The sequence below is a fragment of the Varroa jacobsoni genome, unplaced genomic scaffold (genome assembly GCF_002532875.2).
Source record: "Varroa jacobsoni isolate VJ856 unplaced genomic scaffold, vjacob_1.0 scaffold_677, whole genome shotgun sequence".
Classification (NCBI taxonomy): domain Eukaryota; kingdom Metazoa; phylum Arthropoda; class Arachnida; order Mesostigmata; family Varroidae; genus Varroa; species Varroa jacobsoni.
In genome coordinates, this window is record NW_019213579.1 from 406,016 (window position 1) to 423,649 (window position 17,634).

At 40.5% G+C, this 17,634-nt stretch overlaps 1 protein-coding gene across 2 annotated transcripts in view; it reads left to right on the forward strand.

The window, feature by feature from the left end:
- The first annotated feature begins 1,057 nt into the window (after positions 1-1,057).
- Positions 1,058-17,634, forward strand: part of LOC111262586 (hemicentin-1) — a 32,000-nt gene continuing 15,423 nt past the window's right edge. Inside the window, exons 1-4 of one of the 2 annotated variants that reach the window (XR_002681707.2) lie at positions 1,058-2,426; positions 9,144-9,497; positions 11,832-12,155; positions 14,983-15,300. Coding sequence is in view for 1 of the 2 variants with exons in the window: in XM_022836940.2 (XP_022692675.1) it covers positions 2,366-2,426; positions 9,144-9,497; positions 11,832-12,155; positions 14,983-15,300 (1,057 nt within the window). In the remaining variant the exon portion in view is untranslated. The remainder of the gene's footprint in view (positions 2,427-9,143; positions 9,498-11,831; positions 12,156-14,982; positions 15,301-17,634) is intronic. The other variant, XM_022836940.2, reaches the window with a different exon arrangement.

A 17,634-nucleotide genomic window follows, 5' to 3' on the forward strand; every position in this document is an offset into this window, starting at 1 on the left:
ACCACCATTGGGTATTCATTTTTTTGGGTATCATTTTAATGTGCCAAAGGTCATCTGGAAAATAGTTAATCCTTCTTCTTCCTAGCAAGCACTATTACTCCATAGCTAAGATACAGGAAGATAAATGGGTGTTTGTTGACTCGGTATTTTTCATGTTGAAAATGTCGAAATTTATGGAAAATTTTTTAAAATTGTGAATCGACAATGGTATCAGATATGTTCCAGCTGTTATCGTTTTCAAAATCTAAAGCATTAACTTTATCTACTTTATTGGATAGGGGACGAGAAGCCTATATCACTGGGTAGATTTATTTTCTTGTTAAATACACATGTTTCCATCCATTTCGAATGTTATTCAAATAATGCAACTACAAAAAATGAAAGCTTGTGTCGGGATATATAAAAACTAGAACGATCCAGGCACACTACCATTAGTAGCGGATATGTACCGAAATGTCTGACGCCAATTCAAGTGCCCTGTTACTCTCTCTGCCTTCCTTTTTAACGAATTAGTCTTGAATATAAATTGATAAAAATTGGTAAACATGCTCTAGGAATATGCATTGAACTGAAATTTTCTAATCAAGCATAACAGTTGAAGAATTCATTTCGGACTTCCTTGATTTAGCATTTGAGGTAGCGGTATATGTTTCTCGTGATTTGGACCTGAGACTATGTGAGTTTTTGGCGTAGTAAGTTGGCGGAGTTTCACTCGGTGTTATGCCCTATGTATAACACTGAATGAGGCTTTTTTGCGTTAACTGGCAATTATAGTATGATACGATTATCAAGGCTGTCGCCGTTTCTTTTTTTTAATAAATTTAGGTTTTTCGAGGCAGGTTTTTGTTGCTTCTTGAGTCTAGAGTGAAAACGGATTAAGTCATGTAATGATGTATTACTTTTGTGCGTCCCCTCTCCCTGGAGACAAGCAGCCATCACCCTTATGGGACTCTCTTTTCACTTTCCCGCACCGGAGGCACTCTGGCGTGTCATGGCACGGCAATATTGTATGCCTTTTGCTGTTGGGTCATAGTCTTTCAAGCTTTGGCTGTAGAGCCGTTCTGATCTCAGTTAGGCAGCAGAGTTCGTTCTGTCTGCGAATCAACCCCGCGTAAGAGTGCCACTATCGAAGCCACCGATGTGCGTTCAGTTCATACGGAGAAACTTTCCATATACTACAACTACATATGCGAGGGCACACAAGACAGAATCGCGTTGTACTGAGTTACTCAAACGCACGCGACCGAACAGTGTGCCGGCTAAACAGTATCGGCAGGCACAGCCACAACAGAAAGCTTCGATCTACGCGCTCTGTGAAGAAGTCGAACAAAGCGAGAATCGTGTCCAAGACTCGGATAGCCAACCAGTGGTCGCGACAACACTGAGCTATACGGTCGGCGACAGCGGTGACACAATTACAGGCGAGTCATCGCCATCGGCGCCTGTTAAAGACCTGGTTCAGCCGGTTGTTGTTACTTTAACAGCACAACCAAGCGACAGAGCTAAGAGAGGTTTCTCTTTGTGCTCTGTGCGCGAGGAGCCCTTTGCGTGACTGTGATGAGCTCTTCTTTGCGAATTGCAGAGATCGGGTGTTCGGTCCTCACTGCCTGTGCAGCTCCCCTCTATTACTCTGGCTAGTTTTCAGTACACAGCGTTTCAGAGTGTTAGCTCGTGCCTAGGGGCAGTGCTAGCTATGCAATGAGTCCGTCCAGTTCTTGTTTCAACGCAGATTAGCTGTGTTAGATAGAGTGTGTTGTCGACGGTGTTGCTTCAGATTTTGAGCTGCAGTAGCTTATCTACAGCGAACGTGGATCGCGTTACTTCGTCAGCACCGTATTCTTTAAGCTTTTATCTACTATTATTTTCTGTTAATTTCAGACTAGCTGGGTGCCTTGCTTGCGACCTTCTGTCCAGGTGCAACCCACCTAGTTAGAATTTCTGTGGCCTGTATGGCCAAACGCTGAGAGCCGACCACCTTGCCTGAGCATGTCGGCGGCTCGTGTTTGCAAGTGGTGAATGCAGAAAACCACTATCAGCAAATCTTCACCATTACTACTGTGACCATACATATTACATAGCTAAAAGGCTTGCACTTTGTTTAACCTAGAGAGGAACTGCGAACGCTGAAGGGACTTCGTCCGATCCGGTTTTCCCGTCCCCCTTTTCCTTTTGGGCTGGACGAAACTGGAGATGAACAGAGGTCACTACGAATGAAAAGACGGTGGCTCGTTGGCAGAAAGGAAGGGGACGTCGAAGCGCTACCGGTTAATAGAGTCTATTAGTGTCGTACTGTGAAAAGTGTTTTGAGGTGGTGTTAATTGTGAGTTGTCACAGGAACCGGAAGTGTCAAAACAATTATCTAAACATGAGAACGCAAAGCTGCAGCAGTGCACTACTGCTACTAATTCCACTGCTCTTGATCAACGGTGGGTTCGCTTATTCTATAATAAAAAGGATAGTTCAAAAATAACATACGATCATATTCTGTGAAGAAAAGAACCACGATATAGCTCTTTATGACCTAGGTGAAAACTGGATAAACATGATGCTGGATGACAATTTCTCGCTGCAGTGACAGCTAAACAAAAAAAGGACTAGTGGAAGGCCACGTCTTCTTAACCCACTAAAAGTGAGATGCAAAGCGCAGCCATGGGCGCAAGTTGACCCAAGAAGACCTATTTTTTTTTCGGGTCTATGCATAGCTGGCTTTTCTAGCCTAATTAACTTTGTGAGCTTGATCGATTAAAAGGCGTCTCTAGCACGCCACTGCTTACCACGGTGTCAGTTTTTATTTTTTATTACAGCTAGTCTGGCTGCTGAGAATAATAATCAAAGTTTGTAATGTTAGCAATAATCGTGTCGTTGTTATTTTTTCGATACATGATATCGATACGCCTATGTCAATTGCGCAGTCATTTTAAAGCACAGCATTATAACTTACGTGTGTTCTTCTAATAGCATCTTACAACACATACACAATAGGTGTGGTCGAGCACGCACTGCAACGTTAATGCCCAACGGGCAAAAGCAAGCCATTTCAACAGTGCAATATGAGTTAAAAAAAAATCTGGCTCGTTTGCAAGGTGACATCAGTAGTTATATATATATAATCAAACAAAGTAACCTTTTTCAGCAATTTTTGTAATTTATATTGTCAATTTCCTGCAACTCGTTAAGACAAAAGGCAAAATATTCACCCACGCTGAGCACTTGTCCTTACACTTTGGTCCTACGACGTTATCTAAATAAAAACAGATATTCCAACGACTTTCTGTATTGGAGCTGGAAGCGTCATTCGTGGCGATTAGGCTTATTCAAAATAGCCACTATTTTTTACAGTTTTAGCTTCAATTCAGGGCCTTTAAGAATCACTCACTAGTCATTTCAAAGTAACCAATCATTCTTAAGCCGTAAATAACCTTGCAGTAGTAGCCGCGCCTCAAGAGATATTATTAGCTATAATTTCGCTTAAAGAGTCTTAAATAAAGTCGCTTAAAGACGCGTCACAAAGACCTATTCCAGGCTGATAGCAGACAAAAAAGTCTCAATCAGGAAAGGACGCAAAACGGTTCAAAAGTCCAAGAAGTAGAAAAAAATGCAAAAAGTCTCAAAGAGACTAACCGTAAGAGCTTCTTGGGACGATCCAGTTAGCTTCTTCTCAAAATGCCCCTTAATTTCAAAATCCGATTTATCAGAAATTGATTTTTGTGCCATCCTTAAACTCTTCAAATTAAAGTCCTATCAGTTTTCCCCATAGAAATCTTTAGCGGCAGGTTGAAAAGTCATATGAGAACTGGCAACAACTTCGAGCGAACAAATAAGTTTTTGATCTAGGTAGAGGTTCATCCGGCGCAAACAAACTGGGCAATAGCTCAATTTTTCGCTAAAATTACAAAAACAACGTATTGCTTTTTATATTGCGGGCTTTGAATGATGGATAAACACACGTCGGTTATGAAGTATAACCAATATAGGTGCCGTGCTTTATATAGTAGTGCTCCACTCCTCAGAAGGCAGATTTCATGTCTCTATGCTGACTACACACCAAGTGTCAAACTGTAAGCGGGAATGAAAATTCCTGTATAATTACTATGTCCTTAGCAAAAAGTCTACTGATAACATACGACGGCCAGGTTGATACAATAAAGATTCGTGACTTAGTAATAATTGAACATTGTACAAAATTGATGTTTTGGAATATCTCGATGCTGACATTAGCGGTATATAAGTTGTTTGCTACTTCTAAATCTAACACGGCAGCGACACTGCAGCCCTAAGAACGCGTGCATAATATATAATATTCCGACTGCACAGATTGAAGTATAAACTTTCTAACGTTCAGACTGCACTCAAACGCTTGTGTATACAACGTAAACGTAAATTACGTTCGATTTGTACGACCATAGATGGTCAAGCCATCCTAACAGAAACGTCTTCGTATAAAGTCAATACAACTCTAGCACGGAAACACCTACTGGTGAGCGGGAATATTCATGTTATGGATATTCCCTCCAGACGACTTTTTATGTTGTTAAAAAGGTATTAAATTAGTTCAATAATTAATTAAAATGAATTAATGATGAGCCAAAACTTGTGTCCTGTGTCCTGTCATAGACATCTAGGCTAATCCAATAGCTGTTTTCTGATGTCAGCGTACCAATATCACAACAAACTCGCCGAGCTGGAGATCGTTCCCATCGAAGGTGAAACGGTAAAACGAGCTGTGTCACCAGTCGTAGCAAACAGAATAACGACGTTACGAAAATACCTATAAGTTGTTTCCATGTTGACAGTTGATGTTGAACTTCTATATCCAGGCTAGCTTGGGTTAGCCACTGAGGAAGGTAAAAAAGGATATGGCAGGACTGATAATTTGAAGCCATGGCATCCTTAGCAAGGATCGATGAATAAAATAAATAACAATAATAGTAAATACAAAGCTTTTTTGATTGAGCATGCAAAATATAACCGAAGTGCTATTTAACTACAGGACGTATATAATTGAAAAGATATCTTTAAAACCTTGGGAGAGCGTTTGAAACGTATATAGTCTAATTATCTTTTGGACAATTATGACACGTTTTACAAAATATAACAAAAAGAGAGAGCTCGAAACGCCCTTGAGCTGCTGTGAAAAGCTACCAGATAATCAGAGTCACTTTTTTCTGTCGATGCTGCTTCTATCCAGTATTGGCTACCTGCGGGATACCACACAGGTTTTTTCTTATGGAGCTACTTATAAATAATGCTCCGAAATCATCACCCTCGTTAGACTAGGCTGGTAGACGGCTAAACCATACGAGACTATTAGAATCGACAATAGAAGCAACAACGGCGACCTTGACGTCTCGTTTACATTCAACAGAGGCATATGGGGTGAGGATAGGGACATATACACATAGCCATTTGCCAAGATCACACGAGTGAGCCGCTTGACGAAAATAATCTCCCAACAGGTGAAGATAGTAGGATAAACAGTGTTGCATGGTTAAGTGAGAGATAGGACTGTATGAGATCTAAATACTTGGAGCACTTTCCGATTGGTAGGACACGTGGACACTCTGTTGGCTTAACGGAACATTTCTACTGCCCGATCAAATTGTAACGGATAGTTAGTACACGGTGATATAAGTAGTTTATAATAATGGCTACCGTAGACACGCTAATATTATACTTGAGCTCGGACTACAAAGTTAGTTCCATATTTATTAGAACTGTAGTAATATAAACCTAATAACTGGATTTATTGCCTTTTTCAATAATCCATACACTAGCTACAATTTGTTTTTTTTTCTAGTCCTGTTTGGAAAGGAGAAAATCTGGACGGAATCTATGAAATGGGAAACTCAGTAGCAGTTGCCATGAATACCGCCTTATAAGCGCCCGTATCAACAAGAACGCGACCGCTATTTCTAGAATAATCCTTGCATACACAATGCACTATCATAATGAAGAAAAAAAAAAAGACATTTACGTGCACTGATCTTAGGCGCAATTAGCTTTCAAACTCTTCCTCTTTCCGGGTCCATATAAAGATTCCTTACGTTTCTAGCATCCATTGCATGTGTAAGAGGCTAAGAAAAACGCTGCTTTTGACGAATATACTTAAGGGAATCCGATGCAAGAGAACGCTCCCTATTACGACAAGTTTATTGCGGTTGTCTGTATGTAGCCACATGGCTTGAAGCATTATGGAGAACTACAAGCCACAACAACGACGACGACAAAATAGAGAAGGATGTATGGCTGGCGGCTTGTTATCGCCCCTGCTGCCAGCGCTAACGACGGCAAGGATCTACGTAGCGCGTAACTGGTTGTCGAGGACCGAGCGGGAAAAAGAACGAGGCTCCCGCTCTACCACTTGACTGATCTACGTATTATTATTCTACCTTTCTATAGCCACTGATCCTCCTCTGCCTGTTTTTAAGCGATTACTGAGGAATCAGCCTGAGACAGCTGTGGCTTCCGCGCAATGGCACCTGCGACATGCGCACACACAAGGCTGCAAGCTATGTCTACGCCTCAATTTGATTCGTCCGCTTCGACGGAATACCCTAATTAACCGTTTATTTCTCTATCTCGCGCTCTTGTCTAACCGAAAAAAGTTTGAAAGTGACCAAGAATAGACGTTAACACCAATTGAGTCAATTTGTTTAGATTCTAAACATCCTTGCTGAAGTCGTGATAGGAACTGTGGAGTATGGAGAGCGTGGCTATTTCAAACTGCCGAAGGCAGTTTTTAGCCTCTTTGGGCTATTTTGGGCATATCCTCACAAAAGTTGATAACACGTTTCGGAGTATTCGACTAAATAGCAGTACCAAGACAGATCGAAATGAGTCCGTATCCACCGATGACGAAACGCATATATTATGGTAGCATTTTTCATCGACTACCCGTTTATCTTTCATTGGATTTAAACTCCGAAGCTTATACAAGTAAAAACATCATTATGTTCATATATCTCATAATGGTCGATTACACCCTCAGCCTACGTTGTTCCAAAACGTGTGTTCTATATTTGTGAAGTTCAAGCTTAAGCGTTTTTTTCACTGTTTTCATAAATATTTTACGTTTGAAATCCAAAAAGTATAATACAGAGACGGCAGTATATTTTTACTGATACAGTAAAAGTTCGTGCGATTAGGACAGAAAAAGAGTTTGAAAGCGGCAAGATAAAGTCATATATTGTTTATTGTACTGCGAAATTCACGTGTTGTATCTGAAAGAACTGGTTTTCACCTTTATTAAAGCCATCAGCTACATGTGAAGTTCTCAGAGAGGTCTTATACCGTGACCGAATTTTAACTTAGCGCTATTAGCGTTGCCAATGTCTTTCTCCGATAAAATTCGTTCGATCTTCCCACAAGGCTACTTTCAGCGCAAATCCATGATCTTCATCATAATTGATCCCTATACAGACCGAGCGTTCAAACGTAAAATGGTTTTCTTCTAAACTGACACGTTAATTGATGCTTATGTGACGATACCTTCATTAGCAGAGTAAGAAGTTCTGTCGAAAAAAATCTTTGGTAACGAATGCTTAAATTATCGCACAAGTTTAATAATAGAACTATGAGAACGTCGTTATTGCCAATATATAGTTTGCGCAACTTGTTGCAATATTTTGGAGTAAAACCTAAGTTATAGGTGACTCTTTCTTGTGAGACGAAACAGAAACAAGACTTGCGGTGTATATTTGTTGCATTGTTTGACAGTTACCCTACATGCATAGTTTAATGCTTTCTTCATAATGACTTAAAATCATGCTCTATACCAAACAAAGCACTATACGCTCAAGTTGATAGATAATCTCCTTCTGCATGCGCTGATTAAAGTGCACATGCGTACCGTTACACTTTACTGTCCCGTAAGACCGTAGCAGTCGTGACGGAACAGTGGGGCGAATACGTGAACATGTACGCCGAAGATGGCAGGCTTACCTGTCATCCTACTCGCACGTCACGGGTAACTTTTGAGCGACCGGCATAATTAATATGTCAAAGCAAGTGGACGGGCTTTCGCAATTGCGGCCGCCTATCGGTGGACTCTTCGCGCTTAACCTATAGCAATTTCCGTAACGCAAATGAGAAGTCGTTTTCAGTAAACGTTTCAAGTAAGTAAAGCGTAATTGCATAGCTATCCCGACTCACGTACACATAAACCATTTACAAATCGTACCGTGTTGCACTCTAAAATCCAATCTATTATGCAGTAGGTGCAACAGTAGGTACAGGAGCTATATTTGTAGAGACGTTGCGATCCAGGCCCGTCGAGCATGCTTCGGCAGCCCCCGGGCAGCGGCATAGTTATGATCACCATCCACCTAAGCAGAACGGACGGCGAAGTCGTGTGCCACATCATAGTAGGGACTGGTATAATTTAGCCAACCAGCTCACGTCCGTAAAGTAAAACCAAGCATTAGAGCCGGCTTTAGGTTACGACGGGATTGTACGAAAATTGACACTTACTTTCTATGCGATCTACGTAGAAAATATATCAGAAAAAAAAAAAAAAAACTATTGATTGTTACTTGTATGTAAAAGAGCTATCGAATGCTGCCATAGTGAGTCAAGGTTTAATAGATAATGCATAATAATTGCGACCAAACACTAGCCAAAAATGCCAACAAAACCCCAGGATTAGAAACTTAAAAAAAAATCTATCAAACGCTTCTTGCTTATTTCTGACACGTGCTGCTACCGTAGAAACTAAGGTATGATTTACGAAACGAAGATTAAACATGCAGCGTATGTTTTAATACTTCCAATATAAAAATTGTTTTTTAAAATAATTTTTGTTAGAATATAGTCTTCTATTTAGGCGTCGATCTTCTAGCCTTTAATCACAGGAAATCTCAGAATTCATAATTGTTTTTGACCGTATATTCAATTCGATATTCCATTGAATGGCAATAAATAAGAGAAATCCTTTTTTTCCAAGATCAGGTGCCGTATATGGTGTGCGTATAAGCAAAAACGAATCAACGTCTACAGTTGGATATTATCACAAAGTCTCAATTATTGCCGAGAAATTGACTTATCGTTATTACTTTTATTATTATTATCGTTATTATTATATAATTAACCAAACGTAAAAAGATGATACTTTTCTGATTAGTTGTTGTGCATGTTACATGTGGCAGGTATGACGGTCAGTGGCGACGATGAGGAACAAATTATTGGCCTGGACGGTGACTCTACCCGTTTGCCCTGTTTGGTCGACACGGCCCACTGTGGAGATGTATATCTTATTACATGGTCGAAATTCGTCAACGATATGTGGAAGCGCGTATTCATTTATAGGGCGACGCGACAGACGGCCCTGCTCGATCTTGCGGACGGTGCGACCACGAGGGCCGATTTCTACATAAAGAATACAACAGCAATTTTACAAATTGCCCCGTTGCGTCTGACCGACGAAGCAAGATATAAATGCGACGTCACCTACACGAAAGGCGGCTGTCCTTCACTCTCGTATGCACAGCTCATCGTGAGAGGTTCGGAGAACGCAGTTTTTTTTAAAGTGTTTCTACAAGACATACAAATACGATGAAGCAGATACGATCCAATGATTCTCAATCACGTCACGGTAGGACGTCTTATCTGATGCTAGTCAGCATGAGTCTAATTATAGATACTTACGTATAGAAAATATAGTGTCAAATCAACATACATAGTGCATAAGCTGTGTCTCTATTGAGTTCGTTTCTATAACGAACCTCATACGTGTTGTTTGTTTTTATTAATTAGAGCTAAATGAAAAGATTTTCATAGATGCCAGCCCATTTCAATTGATCCAGCGTAAGTTGACCTTTGGGCAGTGGCAGTCAACTTACTAACTTGGTACAGAAGTATCCGCCTCAGTCATTTTGCCATAACAAGCTTCCTTCTTTTGGCTGCAGGGAAATGCATACTTCGTTTGTACAGCGGGCGTAGTAAATCATTGGTATTTTTAAGGCTATAAAAGCCCAGTTTTCTGGAACGATGTATATTATCTCCATACTACAAAATGAAGTATGTCTAACGACGCTCATTCTATCTGGGTGTAAGCAACTGTGCGAAAATGGAACGCACTATGTCTTCTCTATGCCCAACTACAACACTAAGTATTAATATATAATAACTAATGCCTACGTGTATATTGCACTATTGTAACTGACTAGCGTTACTATACTATCGTTTTCTACATATCTGCATGATACATATATGTTACTTTGATTGAGTTGTGGAGCCGTCGCATGTCGCTAGACGCTAAGGCCCTAGCGTGTTAAACGTGTGCCTTAGCGTTTAGACAGCTATCAGTGACAAGAGATATGTTGTTAGCACCATTCCGCTGTTTCACAAGTACGAGAAGACATTGCTGAGATTATTGGACCGTGCTAACAGAGACGAAATTGAAATGACAGCCACCGTCTTTCCACCTTCCATTTGTTAACCATTCAAGTTAAGCGGCCTCTTTCTTCAATGCATTTTTGCTATACTGCTTTATTTGCCCGCTGCAGCTCGGCACAGTCTGTATCCCTGCCCGCCTGAATACTATTACGACAGTCGGTATCGGCCGCAGTCACAGGAGCGATGACACTGACGATGACGACAACGAGGAGATAGATAGGTTGTTCAGCCCCGGAGCCTAACAAGGGAAAAACGTCAGAGATGAAATGGCCCACTAAGGATAGGAGAGGGGATACGGTATCAAAGACAAAAAGTTGGACATCCGGCATTGCGGCGGTGGTGGTGGTGGTGCCGATATTGAAAGAAGGACACCATGCGTGGTGTCACACCGCCGTGGAGAAAGCACCTGTTCTGATCTCACAACGGATGTATTAGGTACCTGATCAACATCATGTAGCAACAACAGCAACAGTTGCAGCGTTAGAACAGAACCTGTCACCCCCGCAGCGGCTGCAAAAGTTGCATGACCTTTAATGGTTTTTCTGACCTGACGAAAGAAAGGAAAAATGAAGGAGAAGCGGAGACAGAGCAAGTATCATACCGTCAAACTGCCATATGTTTCCGCGTGGTGCTAACAGAGATACCAACAGCGGGCAGTAACACAAAAAAGCGTGATATCTACAGAAACGATACAAGGCGAATAAAGCTGGTAACGGAAAACGGCCTTTGCTTTGTCATACTTAATTTCCTATCTTCTGTCCATTTACGCGGTACAGATCTAATGGGCAACCACATGTGAATTGTACAATGCCATTCTTGAAAACATATCTATGACTTTTTTCTAGTGTTGTCTGCTTCTATGAATAATTGTATGCGTTCCTTCTGGTCCTTTTTTTTAGAAAGCCGACGAAATTCATACAGACGATGCTTTAGATCCGCTGCTTGATGTCACTTCGTCGTGAGTCCTGTCACGTACCTGCAATAACATTTTAAAGACAAAGTATATATATACATATATATATATATATATATATAGGTTGTGCAATAGGCGTCGTTAAGAGGGAGGGTACTTGAGGCATCGACTCCTAATATCTTTAAAGCAGATTAACTCTATTTTATTAAATATTGCGAGATTTCAAGCGGAAGCTAGTTATGCACGTAGACAGACATTTTAGGTCAGGTAGAATTCCTTTTAGACTAGCTTCCGAAGCTAAAATTCCTTTTAATTTTCCTCCTAAATTTTCTTCCATAAATTGATATCAGCACGCATCTGCACGAATGAACTAACTTTGACTTTGAAAAACATAAAATGAAAAATGTAAACTTGTTTCTAATACGTCTGTGTTCTATCACTACACTGGTATATATACATGGTTAGACCTGAACGAAGTGAGGCATAGCGAACGTTGTCGTGTGTTCTGTCTTCTGTATCCTTCCAGCAAAGCCTAAAGATCCGATTCTAGAGTTAAGTGGTGTGGAATACACGGATGGCTCGCCAGTGGGACCACTCCTTGAAGAAGAACAGTTTAATGTGACGTGTACAACGCGGGGCGCTAAACCTGCCCCCGAAGTGATCCTGTACCAAAACGATGAAGTTCTTAGGACTGCTTTGGAAACATCAACCGAAGATGGTTATATTACATCAGTTGTTACCTATTCGAATATATTTAACAGGAATGACATCCGGTCAAGATTTCGATGTGAAGTCCGACACGTTACCTTCCCTGAGCCGAAACGTATCGAAGTTAATATCACACTTCACTGTAAGTAGGTTTCTTTGAACAATAATAAAAAAAATAGCAATATTCATTTCACTTTTCGAGTAGAAAATTTCACTAATTAGAGCATTCCCTAACAGATTAGAGCCCCATGATTTTGTAAGTTCAAATCTCTAACGCAGCGTCTACACTATGGCGCTTTATCAGATTATAAACAATGTCTTGCTGACAGGACGCGACAAGGTAGGTTATTGACAGCAGTAGACTGTTAGTCTGACGCTTGCCAAAAATGGCCTTGGCAGCAAACTTGCTAGGCGTAAAGCTAGAAATATGCCCAACAATGTGTGATAATAAAGATCTTGTTTTTCTTACCTAAACTAAAAAACTCAATACCTTATTCCCAATGAACGAGTTTGGCTATTACGAAAAAATGCGCAGTATTCGTATATTCGTGTATTGCGGATGTACGTGACGGACGATATTTCTGGAGCCGTACGGACCGATCGCTTTCAGAAAGAGATCGGTAAGGTTGTTTTTATCTTGAAAGCTTTACAGGGTTTTGCAAGATTTTTAGGTTTTGTGTAACTTGAGCATAGTTGTACTATAAATGTATGTGCGAGAGTTTTTAGTAATAGACAAATGGACAAAATTTCGGGAGTTTTGAGGCGTTCCTTATTGTATACTCGTTGGAAAAAATATCTTTACTAATTCCAGTGCTACGACTGCCGAGTGTGCGTGGGTGGATCTTACGGGGTAGGGTGCGTGTGGCCAGAAAGGTCACTCTGCTAGTAGTTTTCGCGTCCTGTGAGTTGACAACAGGCAAACGGGAGCTCAACAAACGCTCCGCTGGCGAACCTTTTCCGCATGGTCAGTGTCTGGAAACGGTGTAGTAATGCCGCAGCTGATGACGAACGTGATGATAGCTATGGTGGCATCGACGACATGTTTTTGCATTGAGTTTTATTATTTCTTGATGCTCTTAAACGTATCGACTTGCCTACTCTGCTTATTATATAACGGATATACTATCATAACTATAAATAACCACTAAAACGGATAACTAAACAGTGAACGCTAAACGGAATTGATAGTATCGATCTGGATTGTTTATACGGTGTTGGTACTTGTTGAATTGTTATTAATATTATTAGCGTTACTGTTTTCACATGCCGTTAGGAACTTGAATGCGTTCTAAGCACAATCGTAGTTGCGAACATAACAAAAAAAATGCGATCTTTTGGGCAACTGAGTATAATACGATTCAAAAGACGCTGCGTTACAGCTGTCCTGCCTATCTAGTGGTCTATGTTTCTGTTATTACGATAACCAGTACAAGGGCAACACCATTCTGATCATCGCCGTGATCGCCTTCGATGTTTGCGTAGGACGATGGGCCTGCGTAAAAACTTGTTGTCGTTGTTGCTGCCGGCCTCGTTCAAGCGATTCACACGGGTGAGTTCAGTGAGAGAATCGTGTTGCTTATTCTTTTCTTCGGGATGCCTTTTGAGGCTGGAGGAAATCGTATGCCAGCGATTCTCTCTCGGAACTAAATTTACGCGGGTTCGTTTTAGGGCGGGCCTAGTATTTGCGTAAACCAAAGCGAACCTTATGTGAGTCGTATCGTTTTAAGATAGCAGTTTGAGGAATGTACTGTTGATGATAAATGTATATGAGAAGAGTGAGTGAGACTGCCCCGTGTGTTTGTCACTTACTTAAAACAATTTAGACTTATTTCGAAACTATATGGTACCCATTACAGTTACATGGTTAATCTCAGATTCAAAAGACCGAATTTTTCGAACAAGGTAAGGTTAAATAGTGGATTTGGACGCGGTTATGGGAACGCGTTCATAGGCTATATATATATATATATATATATACCCAGCTTCCGCCAGCATCTATACAAGTGGGAAAAAGTATGCGGCTTGAAACTGGAAATAACAATTTGTATCTCGGTTGTTTTTTAGGATAAGATGGTGATTCATAAAAACATAACTAAGCCATTAGACACTCTCTACAGTTCACTACTACGACACATCTATCTTCTATTTAGAAGATTTTTTCTATAGAAGAACTTTCGTTCTTCGCGGTCCTTGCTATTGTATTCAGTTATACGTCTTCTACAATCAGTACAACTGTGGTTAACAACCTCATCGTGCAGACGTGGTACAGACAATTAAAAATAATAATTAAGCTATCTCGTATTCTGCGCGTATCGAGTACTCGACAAGAAAAACAATATATATACTGAACTGTATTACTTTATGTGCTTCACTTGATTCTGGTTAAGTTCGCTATAGGTTAGACATATCTGTATTAAGTTAGAGTTATCACTTTTTGTATTTTTTCCTTTACTCTATGGTTCTCCACTGGTGCACGAAACGATAGTGCATCAAACATTTCATTATTTCGTGTGGGCCTGTTTTAAATGCGAGCAGGTATTGAATCTAGCCACCGAGTATCGTACAGAACTCCACGTTGATGCACAGCCTTTATTTGGCCCTCCAGTGCAGTTTGTCCTTACGATAACTTAGCCTCTATATGGACATATCATGTTATGAAGCGTCTATTGCTTTTATTCGAAACAGGTCCGGTATCTGCTTTAAGGAGTACTTTGCCAACCTCCCTACCGAATATATTATCGATTAAAGTTTACCTTTTGTTTATGATCTGTAGCTTTCATTTCTTCTATAGAAACACAACAATGTACTATTGTCCGAGATTGCATTTGGTTCTTCAGAAATGCTTTTGTCTGATCTACTGATCGAGCCTTACGAAAAGATAGCTATTGGATAACAAATGAAGATTTTTGTATCACTCATTTATTCGAGCGTTGTAATTCAATAACCTCGTTTGATTTGTCCAATTTCAGTAAAACCACGCGATATCAGCTTGAAGCCCCCGTTAATGAACATCCCCGAGGGCGGTCGCATGATATCGACTTGTGTCGTACAGGGCGCGAATCCCCCGGCGAACGCCATTTGGTATCGCCAGGGTATCGAACTGGGTTCTCAACCTCCGTCATCTCATACTCGAACCGAAGACGACACGTTCGACACAACTAGTGTACTCGATATTTCGGTCAATCGCTATGACCACGATGTCGTATTCGCGTGTCACGGGACCAACGAGGTCATGAAACAGAAGGGTGCCATTCCACTTATGGATAATTATACAATGAGTGTACTTTGTAAGTATTTGATCCGACTCGACGGTCTTAATGATCGTAGAACGTTGTCTAGAAAAAAAACATCGACAAATAGAAGCGAATGGATAAATAATAATATGATGTGAGACCTGGAAAGCCGTTCCGAGAGGCTTTATAAAGGCAATAGGTTTGCAGAGGAACGTGTTACTGATGGGAAAGAAAATTCTTATTATATTATATGGTATTATACTGAGCCTCACGAAAATATCTGAACAGCAATTAAAAATACTTTTTTTTACCGGAAATCGGCGAACAATGTCAGCGAATCATTAATTATTATTATTAAAACTCTTTTGATATTGTTTGGGGGGCGCGGGGGGAAGGGTAAACAATACAGTCATATGCAAAACAGTAACTCACGGTATTGTCACCTATTACGAATAGCCCGCGAATGGTATCAGTTAGATTTTAAATGAAACTTGCATTTTTTATAGGTGATTTGAGAAGTTTACTGATTAATGATCAATCAATTGTCCTACATAAAGGAATATCTTTGGTTGGTCCCTTGGAGCCCATTAGGATCGATACTAATCGTTTTTGGATTTCTAGAGCCATGTCAGAAATAGTGTTTCGCAAACCTTGATGATGTTTTGTTCGTTAAAACATGATGCTTTCTATAACCTAACAGGTTGTTTGCGCAAACAAAATGTAAGCTGGTTAAAGTTAGGTCTGGTAAAAGCAATGCGCAATGGTGAATTTGACAACTGATTCGCTTATCGCTCTGTACTAGGTTCATAACAGGACAATAAATATGATCAATCTGACTTGCTTGGTCCTGGCCGTACGCTAACGGCGAGCTTTATAAAAGATACACTGAAATCATTGAACACACGTTAACTATGTTACGTCACAGCGGCGCGCTCGTTCATTGGCTAAATCGTGGCTGTATCTGTCTGCGATCAGAGTCGTCAGTTAACGAATACGTTTAGCGTTATCTCAGTTCTGGGGATCGTAGGTCGTCTGCTAAAGAAGCGTCAACTGAGAAGCGAGTTCGGCAAGGATGCCATCATTAAATCTCATTGCTTCGGTGTCTTTAGGGTGTGCCTGTTGTCTTTCCTGTCTATCCTGTCGCGCTAAACGCTACCCTCTTTCTCAATCGCGGTCACACACTAACCGTTCGTGAGAGATTTGCTATATCATCAATGACCTCGTTATTTCCCCCATCGCTTTTGACGGTTTAATTTGTAATCTCCATTGAGTCTAATCTATTGCTTTCGACTAGTTCTTAGCATCTTCTTCCACCTATGCATACGATATATTGTATAATATCTCCGTATCTCCCACTTTTCCAATGGCAGTATCGAAGCAAGCAACGAACAGGATCGCCAGATCTGATCTAGAAAGGTTTCCTCAACAATATACACTAAGTGTACCCGCTGTTCCCTAAGTCGACCACTTGGAACCACCGCAGTTCATGGCTGATTAACAAATGCTTGTACTACTAGCCCATCTTATCCAATAATTGTCTACGATATATAGCTCTGCTTGGGTCAACTGGATTCGAAGTAATCACTGATATCACGTGTTTGATGACCGCTGATGCATAGCACGTCTAGGGGCACGAGGGGGAGGGGGCGCGATCTGCCGATATCGACGTAGAAGTGATATAAGACAGTATAATAATGAGATCAAGAAGAAGATTGTCGTACGCTTAACAATCCATAGTAGGCCAAAATAGGCTTTATGAAGAGTGAGAGATGCAATGCTTGCTTCTTGTCCTTTTAGAACCTATTTTCCGTCTTAAATTGAAACTTCAATCGTGTACACTCAGGCTGTCTGTGATTTTGGCATGATTGGAAAATACTACGGTGGAAACTGCCTGTGTGGAGAGAGTACAAGGAAGATTCAAACAATTCCCCGTTGACTTTCCTATCAAAAAACCTAAAAAGGTTATTCATAGCCTTCTTGGACAGCGTCCTTTTCAGTGGTGCGAGAGTTCCTCAAAGGCCTAAATGCGGGAACGACTTGGTCGCTTTTAGTTATATATAACAGTGCCAATTTAACGCTTTTCTCTATTTTTTTTTATTTATTATTTAATTTATTTACTGTTCAAAGCTTTTACTTAACTTTTTTTTTTGTTTAATTTAATTTAAAGTGTTCTTCTTTAACCATGAGTAAGGTAATTAAGAGATACTCAGACGACCGCAATGGGATAAAGGGCAACTATCCTAGGAGTACGGCATAATATAAATAATTAACATAAACGTACAGAACTACTTCTGTAAGTCCCGCAACGACAAGGTCAAGGCGGAGAATATCAATATTAGGGTAACTGAATAGCCGAAGCGAAATGGTTGAAACAATCTAGCTGAATTA